Here is a 12104-nt window from a genome sequence, read left to right on the forward strand (position 1 = left end):
GCCAATCCTGATAGCAGAACAGTATACCACTGGACATCATATTGGGAAACACTGACTTAGACAAATATATTACTATTTTAAACAGCATCTTCTTATGGCTAATTATAAGTTAAATGTACATACATGCATGATATAGAATTAATTTTAACTATATGAAATTTGCAGTGATGGGGCTTTGATTACTATTCAATTAAAGCATCAATTTTTAAAGATTTTATTTTAATATAATTAATTTATGTGAAACTTCAAAACATGTAGGAAGAAAAATAATGTAAATATTCTTACAAATCTTGTCTAAAGACAGAGATAAAAAATGATATTTGATAGCCTCACATTTCTTTTGATTTAATTATCTAGGGAAGATTCAAACTTTATTGATATCTTTCTTCCTTGCTTTCTTATTAGGAGAAATTCCTAATAGAAAGTTCTAAGTATGTAATTACTATGTCTTTTCATTTTGACCTTGAGGACACATTGTTCCCTCTTCAGATTCAAAATTAATTAATCTAATATGTTAAGTTACAGATCTTAAAACCTGAGTTTAAGTACTAGCTCAGATATTATCTAGATGTCCAAACTATAATAGCCAATATCCAAGTGTCGATTCTTCATGAGGCATTAATAATAAAGCTGAACTAAACTCTCTGAATTTTTTTCCAGGAAGAACTGAACCCCATCATCGTTACCCCGCCCATCCAAGCTGTTGACCAGGACCGGAATATTCAGCCGCCATCAGATAGGCCAGGCATCCTCTACTCCATCCTTGTTGGTTTGTATCTACTGATATTTTACACTCTCAGTTATCACTCTAGATCCATGTAGAAGAAGTTGTCTCAAATCAAAGGAAACACCTTTAATAGCAAAGTTGGTCTCCTTGGAAATTATTATTTTTACATAAAAATAAATTCAAAAATAACAATTTTCCCTTAGAGTTAGTTTAGTGAAATATGTAGAAGAAAACATGGAAATTTTTTTAGTGAAGAAGTGAAACAACTTTAAAAAATGAGTATTTATATACATATTGGTAGCTTTCTCTGTGTTACCTCATAAAGAATTCTCTAAGAAAAATTTGAAAAAAAAAATCAATAGAAAATGTACACTGTTTGCTCTACTGGTATTTTACCATTGGTTGAATACAATTATGTAATTCTGAAAATATATGACTGACTTAAATAAGGGTTTTTGGAACATGGGAGAAGGATCATGATTACCCAAGGGCACACAATACATTACACCCTTGGCTAATTTTTCCTTGAAAAATTTCCACAGGAGCTATTCTAGTTCATCCTTGTGCATATACTGGTAATTGTACTAAAACAAAAATGATGAGAATTTGATTATGCTACTCTTCTCATTGCTTCTGCTAAAATATGGATGTTGCTGCTTTGCATGGTTTATAGTCTCTAGAGAGACAGATGCCTATGAGACAGATCATACATCTCTTAATGAAGAAGGGGTTGTTTTTGAAGTGTGTTTCAGAATGACTATTCAGTGGAATTAAGCATTACCCTCAACCCCTTTCTATCCCTGAGCCTTCAGCCTGTGTGTATGAGCACATACATAATAATACAGTAGCCTACAGACATTAGACAGATTTCCAAATATGATGCTATATCCTACTTAGAAATGTTGTCTGTAAAGAAAGTTTAAGCAATTCTGTTTCAAGCCTTTGGTCTCTAGAACTACACACGTCATATGCCAGTTGCAGAGATTAGACAATTATATTTTTTAAAAAAAGACCTTATGAACATAAGCATCAGTCTTTTAAGTCTGTAAGGGCATTGGCATAGATAAAAAGAAATAGCCATTGTTCCTTTCATTAACTGAAGGGTTGACAGTGTATCAATCTCTGTGCTAGGTACTATAGATGCAAAGAAGAGAGATAAATATTCTAGGTTAGGGAGGGGTCGAGTCTATGGCTAGGAACATGTCAAAAGATAAATTAAAACACCTAGTTTTAAGCACTAGAAATAAGCTATGAACCACACATTGCATGGGATCATGGAAAGAAAGTGCTAAGTATTTCTGAGAAAATTGCTTAGAAAGAGTTCTATCAGCAGAAAGATCAGGGTTTTCAAGTAGAAAACTGGAGGGAAAATACCTAGAAGGGTGATATAGCATGTACAAAGTCCAAAGGATGAAACTTAAAGACAGTTTTGGAGAATCATGCTACCCAGAGTGGGCTAAAATCCACCGGTATTCATGAGTTTCTTTCACTTTCAGAAATTGCATTTATTCTTTCTTTCAATAAATAAGCACCTACTCTGTGGAGGAAGACAGATTCCTCACTTCGTTGAACTGGTGTTCTGGCAGCAGAAACAGGCAACAAACAATAAATATAATAAATACATTTATGTATTTATTATACAAGATAGAGAGTGGCCAATGTTGTGGGAAAAAATAGAGCTGGATAAGTGGGAATAGAAGTACAGAAGGGGTGTTGGGGCGCCTGACTGGCTCAGTCGGTTGGGCGTCTGCCTTTGGCTCAGGTCATGATCCCAGAGTCCTGGGATCGAGTCCTGCATTGGGATCCCTGCTCAGCGGGGAGTCTGCTTCTCCCTCTCCCTCTCCCTCTCCTGTTTCCCCTGCTTGTGCTCTCTCTCTCTCTGTGTCTCTGTCTCTGTCAAATAAATAAATGGAATCTTTAAAAAAAAAAAAAGTGAGGTTTGAGTAAAATCTCATGGACATTGAAGGAGTTAACCATGTTGATATCTGGGGGAATAGTTTCTAGGCAGGGATAAAAACTGGAGCTTGCCTGGTGGTTTTCAGAAGCATCAAAGAGATGAGTAGCATTGGAGAGGGAAGTAGAAAGAGGATGTGAGGGTGACTGGGTGGCACAGTTAGTTAAGCATCCGACTCTTGGTTTCAGCTCAGGTCATGGCCTCAGGCTCCTGAGATTGAGTCCCAAGTCGGGCCCCAAGCTCAGCACAGAGTGCTTAAGATTCTCTCTCTCCCTCTCCCTCTGCCCCTCCTCTACATGCTCTCTTTCTCTTTCTCTCTCTCTCACAAAGAATAAATAAATGTTTTTTAAGAAAGAAAGAGGATGTGAAAAATAAGAGGGGGCCAGAAAATATAGAATCTTGTATACTATCAATCTACGTTGTCATTTACTCTAAGTGAAATGAGAAGCCAATATAGTAATGAGAGCAGAATAATGAATTGCTGTTCTGTACCATCAGCCACCAACTGATTGTACAACTATGATGGATAGTCCTAAATAATGGACGTAACCATTAGCACTAACTCTGCTTTCACAGCTAAGTTAAATAAAATTATATAATTTCATAGTATTTGCATTTCTAGAAGGCAGGGTGTTGTATGGATAGTTTCAACTATGTTCAGATCCTGACTTTAAAACTTACTACTCATAATTATACGATTATGCTGGGTGAATTGCTAATCTCTTTGCCTCAGATTGCTCCTCTTTAAAAATTGAGTTGATAAGAACAGACCTTCCACAAAAGGGTTTTGAGGATTTGATTTAATACAGCTAAGTGTGTAATAGCACCTGGAAAAAAGTTAGTGCTCAATAAATGTTAGTTGATGTCATTACTGTTAGGAAGAAAAATCTTGTTTCCTAAGTTAAATAAGACTGGTGAGAATAGAAGCATGCACACAAAAACCAAACATACAAAACAGGATTTCCATGGCTCTGATTTTACTTACTTTCCAGAACTCTTAATTTTCCTTAAGCCCACCCAAATAATTCTGAATGCATGTGTTACTCAGAGCTGGTTTTCTCAGTTACCATGTGGAGATTTCTCCTCCTGCTCTCACACATTCTTGGTAGTCTGCTTACTGAATGTGAGGATATGGATCCTGATGTGTGTAAAAAGGTCGTCTGAGGACTGTTGCCAACCCCTTCACTGGTCCCACTGTAACTATCATCAATGGTGGAATTATTGCTTCTACTATTGATTACCCCCAGCAACCTGACCCTATATCAACTCAATCCATTATTTCTTATGATGTGTCCACTGGCTTTCTTCAAGAAAAATGATACCATTATTTCTGTGGAAGGTGGGATTAGCAGGGATAATCTGAGTGAAAGATATTCCAACTATAAGCAAAGTCAAAGATTCATAATTCAAAAAAAGCCTCAAAATTGACTACTGCCTTAAAATGGAAATTGTCTTATCCCAAAATGGAGAGGAGGGTTGGGGGGGTGTGGAATTAGTAAAACTCTGATAGTCAGTCCAACCAATTCCCCTTTCATGTTTTCAATTAAGAAGATGAGGGGTGCCTGGGTGGCTCAGTAGGTTAAGTGTCTGCCTTCAGCTCAGGTCGTGATCCCAGAGTCCTGGGATCAAGCCCTGCATCAGGCTCCATGCTCAGCAGGAGGCTGCTTCTCCCTCTCCTGCTCCCCCTGCTTGTGGACTCTCTCTCTGTCAAATAAATAAAATCTTTAAAAAAAAAAAAGTAAGGTGAAATTTAGGTTTAAATCGGAGCATGTACTAAAGGGCAAAAAAAGTGACCATAACATCTCAACTGATAAGTACAAAATAGAATTTTCTGGAAAACTAAAATTTTAAATACAACCAACATAAATTTAGATGAACTGAATTATTTTTGTTTGGGTACTTATGATTTCACAAACATTGAGTGGTATATTTAATGAAGCCCTTTAAGTTTGTTATATTCAGTATAATAAAATCATAGTACACGTAAGATTAAAGTTTTAATAATTTAAGGACATATCCCAGGTGATGTCATTGAAAATAGTCAAGTAAAGGCTTCTGAAAATTCATCCTTCCATAAAAGCAATGAAAAACTGGTTTAAAAAAAAATGAAAATCATGATTTTGGATCATTAATTCCTGAATTAACCAAGGCTTAAAGCAACTCAGGGAACATTCATTCAGGAAAAATAGCTGACTATTTGTAATAACTTTTTTTAACTTAGTGGAATTTTTCACTTGCCTGAGTCCCATTGCCTGCTCTGTAGTTCAGCAGTAGCACTAAAAAATAGCAACCTGCATTCCCAAAGCAGCTTGTCAGTCATTGGAAGAAGCAGAACAAAACTGGAGGTCTTTGAAAGCCTCATTTCCAAGAATTGTCATGTGACCTGGCTGGTGGTTCTCTGGAAGAGCCCACATAAAACGCTGACTCAGATTTCACCCAGCACAAAAAAAAAAAAAAAAAGCCTTATTTAGGGGCTGGAGGGGGAAGAGGGGGGAGAAGTTTGTCAAAAACAATTACAGGCAAGTGTTTTTACTTTGTTGCTGCCTGAAGTGATAGATAACAATTGGGACAAGCAATAGGCTAAACAGTAAACTTAAAAAAAGAAAGCTAGGAATGATATCCATAGGGTCTGTATAAAGCATTGACATATTTCTAGGAATCGTAGGACAACAATAAGAATAGTGCTGTGTGTATTTTCAGAAAACATCTGAGAATGCCTTGGGTTTTCATCTCTGGCTTACCTTGGGTTTCTGGAAAAGCAGAAAGCAAAGGCTAAGGTGGAGTTCTAAACAGCAGGACTAAGGACTAAAGATGTGATCCAAAATGCGCAAAGTGCTCCTCAACAAAGACTAGGAGATTTATTGCTTCCAAATATGTAAAAAGATCTTTGTCCAATCATTAATCACTAAACTAAGTACGGATTTCAGTGACTCCACATGACAAAAAAATACAGATTTTAGAGTATGAGTTCAGAAATCATTAGTTGAGAAAACAAATGAGCACAAGTAAAACAAGCAATATCTTCAATAGACTCTGGGGAAGGAAGAAATCTGATTTTCAGTGTTGCCACATAATACTGTTGGAAATGACCAGGTTTTAATAAAAATTATGAGCCTGGAAAGAAACAGGGAAGAATGGTTGATACACAGGGCAAATAAATCAACAAAAGAGTTTCTGAGGAAGCCCAGATGTTGGACTTACAAAGACTTTCAATTGGAGAAAAACAAACAAAGACTTTCAATTGGGTATTTAAAATATGTTCGAAGAACTAAAGGAAATCATGTGCAAAGAATTAAAACATGGGAATGATATTTTATCAAATAGAGAATATTAACAAAGAGAAAGAAATAATATAAAAAAATAACCAAATAGAAATTTTGGAATTGAAAAATAAAACAACTGAAATTAAAAATTTACTAGCGGGACTTAATAGAAGATTCAAGCAGGAAGAAGAAAAAATCAGCAAATTTGAAGAGAGATCAATTGAGATGATCAAATCGGAGAACAGAAAGAAAAAAAGAGTGGAGAAAGTGAAGAAGAGAGCCTCAGACACTTGTAGGATACCATTCTGTATACCAACATATGCATAACAGGAGTCCCAGGAGAGAAGAGAAAGGGGCTGAAAGAATATATCAATAAATAATGGTTAAAAACATCTTAAATTTAAAAAAATCTACACATCCAAGAAGCTCAGTGAGTTTTCAAAAAGTATAGACTCAAAGAAATCCAGACACATCTCAATCAAATTATCAAATGACACAGACAAATAAACAATTTGAAAGTAACAAAATGGTGACTTTTCATGGATATTAAGTCTCAATAAAATTATAACATGATTTATCATCTGAAACCATGGATACTAGAAAACAGTGGGATGACATGTTCAAAGTACTGAAAGAAAAAATTGCCCATCAATAATTCTAAATATGGCAAATATTTCCTTCAAAAAATGAATAAGAAATTAAGACATTCCCAGAAAAAGAAAATGAGAGAGTTTGTCAGCAGCAGACTTCCTCTATAAGAACTGTCGAAGAGAAATCTAAGGCTGAAATTAAAGCACAATAGAGAGTAACTCAATTCTACATGAAGAAATACAGAATAGGGATGCCTGGGTGGCTCAGTCAGTTAAGCATCTGCCTTCAGCTCAGGTCATGATCCCAGGATCCTGGGATCAAGTCCCACATCGGGCTCCTTGCTCAGCAGGGAGTCTGCTTCTCCCTCTGTCTGCTCTCGTGATGCTACCTCTGCTTGTGCTCTCTCTCTCTCACAAATAAATAAATAAAATCTTAAAAAAAAGAAATACAGAATAGTGGTAAAAACAACTACATAGGTAAGAATAAAAGATAGCATAGGTGTAGTTTTTTCTAGTAAATCTTCTTTTTCTATCTGATATAAAGAAAACACTATAAAGCAATAACTGTAACACTGATGGACAGGAAATGTATAAACATGTATTTGCAATAACTAGAAAAGGGAAGCAAATTTAAAGATCTAAATTACTTAACCAATTTAAAGATTTATATGAAAAGACACAAGGGGATTTAAACAGTACATGTGAAAGATACCCATTTAACACAAAAGAAGTCAGTAATAGAGGAACAGAAAAGTTAGGAAATACAGAAGACAAATAGCAAAATGACAAACGCAAATCCTACCTTTTTAGTAATCACAATCAATGTAAGTGAATCAAATGTTCCAATAAAAGGCAGAGATTAGCAGAATACATAAAAAAGAAAGGAAAACATGATCTAACTATACAGTCTACAGAGACACACTTTAGATACAGAGACATAGATCATTGGAGTGTAAAAGGATGTGAAAAGACAGTCCACACAAATGGTAAATAAAAGTGAGCTGAGGTAATACTACTTATGTTAGACTAAAATAGGTTAAACAATAATATTTTTTGAGACAAACATGGACATCTTATAACAATAACAGAGTCAATCCATTAAGAAGGTATAATAGTTATAAACATATATGCACCTAACAATAGAGCCCAAAAGTACATGAAGCAAAAACTGATAAACCTGAAGGGGGAAATAGATCATTCAAGCATGATAGTTGGAGATTCTGATACCCTACTGTCAGTAATGGATTAAACAGGTAGATAGAGGGGAGCAAGGACAGAATTGAACAGCACTGCAAGCCAACTAGACCCTACAGATATTCATACAATGCTCAAACCCAAAACAATGGAATACACCTTCTTCTCAAAGGCACATGGAATATTCTTCAATATAGACCACATGTTAGGCCACAAAAACAGGTGTCATTAAATTGAAAATGATCGAAATTATACAAACTATATTCTTTGACCACAATGGAATGAAATCAATAATCACTAACAAAGAAAATTTGGAAACTCACATACATATGGAAATTAAAACACACTCCTGAATAGCCAATGGTTCAAAGGAAAAACCCCAAAGAGAGTTCGAAAACTACTTTGAGATAAGTAAGAATGAAAACATGTCCCACCAAAATTTATGGGATGAAGATCAAGACATACTCAGAGAGAGATTTATAGTTGAACATGCCAACATTAAGAGAGAAGAAAAATCTAATCAACATTGTAATCCTTCACAACAACTATAAAAGGATGAGTAAACTAAAACAGAAAAAGCATTCAATAAGTGAATAGTGATTAAGTGACTAAGAGGATTAAGATGGGGAAAAAAAAAAGAGAAATACACATTCTTTTCAAATAAAGACTAGAGTGGAAATTAATATCAATGAAACTAAAAATTCATTCTTTGAAAAGAACAGCAAAGCTAATAAAGCTCTAGCTATGTTGATCAAGAATATAAAAGAGAAGAAGCAATTTACTCACTCTAGAATGAAATAAAGGACCTTATTGCTGACCTTTTAGACATGAAAATATAAGGGCATATTACATACAATCATGCACAAATTAGAAAACTACAATGGTCAAATTGCTAGAAAGACACAAGCTATTGAAACAGACTCAAGAAGACAGAAAATTCTGAGCAAACTTATGACCTATAAGGACATTGATATATTCATCAAAAACTTCTCAAAGGAAAACCCAAGACCAGAAGTCTTGACCAGTGAATTCCACCAAACTTAAAAAAAAAAAAAGATTTAACACCTATCCTTCTGAAACTCTTCCAAAAAATAAAAGAGCAGGGTATACTACCTAACTCATTCTGGGAGGCTAGAATCACCGTGATACCAAAACTACCCAAAGACATCACAAGAATGGAAAGTTATACAACAATATCCCTTAGGAATATAGATGTAGATTTTCTCATTTGAATACTAGCAAATCAAATCCAGCGGTTTATAAACAGGATTATGTGCTTTGACCAAAAGGAATTTATCCCATGAATGCAAGGTTGGTTTTATTTACAAATAAGCCAGTGTAATATACCACAGTAATAGGCAAAAAGGGATTAAAAAAACCCATGATTACTTCAAAAGATGTAGAAACAAAATCCGACAAAACCAAAACCTGATTAAGTGTAAATTTACTTAATGACATGCCACTGAAACTCATATACAGCAAACACTATTAGAAATACAGGGAGATTTTAATTTAACCATTATCATAGTGAAAGATTTTAAAGCTACCTTCTTAGAACTTAGATCAAGTTGATAAAAATTCAATAAACATATAGTGATTAAGTGACTAAGAGGATGAAAAGAGAAATACACATTCTTTTCAAATTGTTTTTAAAAACCCAAGATAGATTTATTTAAAAATTTTGTTAGGCTCAAAGAAAATCTTGAGAAGTTTGAAGAACTAGAACTCACTGTTTAAATAGGAAAACCATAGAACCACAGAATCAAAACTAAAGGGGAACTATAAAATTTCTAACTAAGTGAAAGGAAGAATTTTATTTTTGTAAGTAAAAATACAGAGAAGGTGATGTCAGCAAAATGGAGGGCTAGGAGACCCCAACTCTTGTCTTGCCCACAAAAATAACAAAATAATAAATAACTACAGACTGATGGAAATTGCTCTAGGAAAGTTCTGGACTACAACAGTGAAAACAGCAGAAACTCTACAGGGCCTACAGACTGAGGATTCCCACATAGGAAAGCAATAGCCTTTTACCTGCATTATGCCTTCCCCCAGTCTGAGCAGTTCGGTGCCAGGAGGGGTCCCCTTGGAGGGACTCCACCTCACGGGACCAGGAGAGCGGGGGAATCCCAGCAAACGTCCCCATCATGGGCATTTGCTGCCTTTGCTAGGAAGGACCCTACAGTCCTCACCAATGCCGAATCTAGCTGACAGAACTGTGCAGAGCCCTTGGCTCTGTCTCCTTCCTGGAGCTGAAACTGTCACTGCACTGAGACCTACCCCAGGGTGCAGTCCCTGCTGTGCCCTGCTTTTGGGGTCTTAAGTCACAGTGTGTCTGCCATCCCTGGGGCCCAGCTGCTTGCTGCTCTGTGGATGACCAGTCAGCCCTGAGTTGCAGCTTTGATCCACCCTCACTGGGCTGCCCTGCAAAACATGCATCAATAAGGTGGCGAGAGTTAGTCCTTACCCATCAATAATTACTCCAGTTGTAAGTGGTTTAAAATCTCCAATTAGAAGACATAGACTGGCTAAATGGGTTTTTTTAAGAAGATCCAACTGTAAGCTGCCAATGAGAGACTCACTTAAACCTGAGGACACTAGTAGGCTGAAAGTGAAGGCATGGAAATGTATTTCTGGCATATGTAAACCCACAGAGGGCAGGGGTAGCAATACTTTTATAGGACAAAATCAACTTTAAGTCCAAAGCTCTCACAAGAGACAAAGAAGGGCATTTCCATGACAGTTCCCACACCGTCATTAACAAAGATATGATGGAGTGTGTATTTACTTCCAATAATATAAGAAGATCTACTAATTTTTAGTTTATAATACTGGCTTGTAATATTAGTATTTTGTAATGTTGGGTACTCTTATCTGAGCACCTAGTGTATGACAAATAATATGTATTAAATATAACATATAGGGGAGCCTGGGTGGCTCAGTCGGTTAAGCATCTGACTCTTGGTTTCTGCTCAGGACATGACCTCAGGGTCCTGAGATGGAACCACAAGTCAGGCTCAGCACTCAGGGGGAATCTTCTTCCCCTCTCCCTCTCCCCCTCCCCCCCCTCACACACAGGCTCTCTCTCTAAAATAAATAAATAAATCTTTAAAAAAAATAATAAATATAATATATAGATAAGATAGATGTTACATACTAACATGTAAATATTAAAATATAATTAATAGCTACTTTTCCTTATTCAAAGTAAGTATGATAATTGTGATAATATTATGAATATCCTAGCAACTGAAGAGTTGGTGTCACACACTTGTTAAGAATGGAGACACCAATCCCGAAAACTCGGGTTCAAACATTTTTTACAAGCACGCATTAACTCAGATGAACATTATTAAATATTATTATTTTTGTGCTCAAGTGTACAGGATGCTCATGTTGGAAAAGCCCTGAGGAAGATTCAGATTTTAATATATATTTTAAATTGAAAAAGGAATTCCCTCTTTTGTATATTTCAAATTTCACAAATACTGGAGGGTGAGCCCAGAATTTCTATTTATTTGCTTTTACTTTTCTTGTTTAGCTTTGTTTTCCCAGTGCCATACACTTAATAACTGCATCCTTGTTTACACGCTGGCCTTTCAAACATTAAGTAACCTCACACATAGTCTGTGAGTTGCCTTCCCTCAGGCCTTTCTATTTTCCAGGATGTTGATTCTAATTTTGAATAACCTCCACTAATTCGGAAATTTTCTTCTTTTCCTTTTGGGATTCTGTGGGTTATTCTTCACTATTATCAGAAACTTATTACTGGCTAAAAAGCTGGAGTATTGTGAAGTATTATTATTATTATGTAGGCATGAGAGAAGTTTGATTTTATGGCACACATTATTGGAAGATGTTTCTCCTACTACACAGGTCATAGTACTGAGTATCAGTATTATTCATATCTTTATGGCTTCCCCTGGAAATTGTTCTAAATGTGTTTAGAAATTCATTTTAAACACATTGAACTTCTTGTCCTGTCCCCCATAAAGATCACATAGTGTAGAATAATAAGCTAGAAATACTGGAACTCACAAAAATAGATCTGCTAAAAATGAGAGCATTGACTGAATCCAAAGATAAGTTATATTATCTATAGTAATGGGGTAGGGAGTGTTTATATTAGTAAAGGTACAAGCTTAGATACTTCTATAAAGAATGTACTGCATAGAGCACTGGATGTTATATGCAAACAATGAATCATGGAACACTACATCAAAAACTAATGATGTAATGTATGGTGATTAACATAACATAATAAAAAAGAAGAAAGGAAGGAAGGAAGGAAGGAAGGAAGGAAAGAAGAAAGAAAGAAAGAAAGAAAGAAAAAAGAAAGAAAGAAAGAAAGAAAGAAAGAAAGAAAGAAAGAAAGA

General features: G+C 35.5%; 1 protein-coding gene across 17 annotated transcripts in view; it reads left to right on the forward strand.

Annotated features, from left to right (window-relative positions):
* Positions 1-12104, forward strand: part of PCDH15 (protocadherin related 15) — an 813949-nt gene that overhangs the window by 418919 nt on the left and 382926 nt on the right. For all 17 annotated transcript variants that reach the window (XM_021696071.1, XM_021696072.1, XM_044916450.1 and 14 more), the window contains one exon: positions 661-769. In XM_021696071.1, coding sequence (XP_021551746.1) covers positions 661-769 — 109 coding nt within the window. The remainder of the gene's footprint in view (positions 1-660; positions 770-12104) is intronic.

Source organism: Neomonachus schauinslandi, chromosome 6, assembly GCF_002201575.2.
Source record: "Neomonachus schauinslandi chromosome 6, ASM220157v2, whole genome shotgun sequence".
Classification (NCBI taxonomy): Eukaryota; Metazoa; Chordata; class Mammalia; order Carnivora; family Phocidae; genus Neomonachus; species Neomonachus schauinslandi.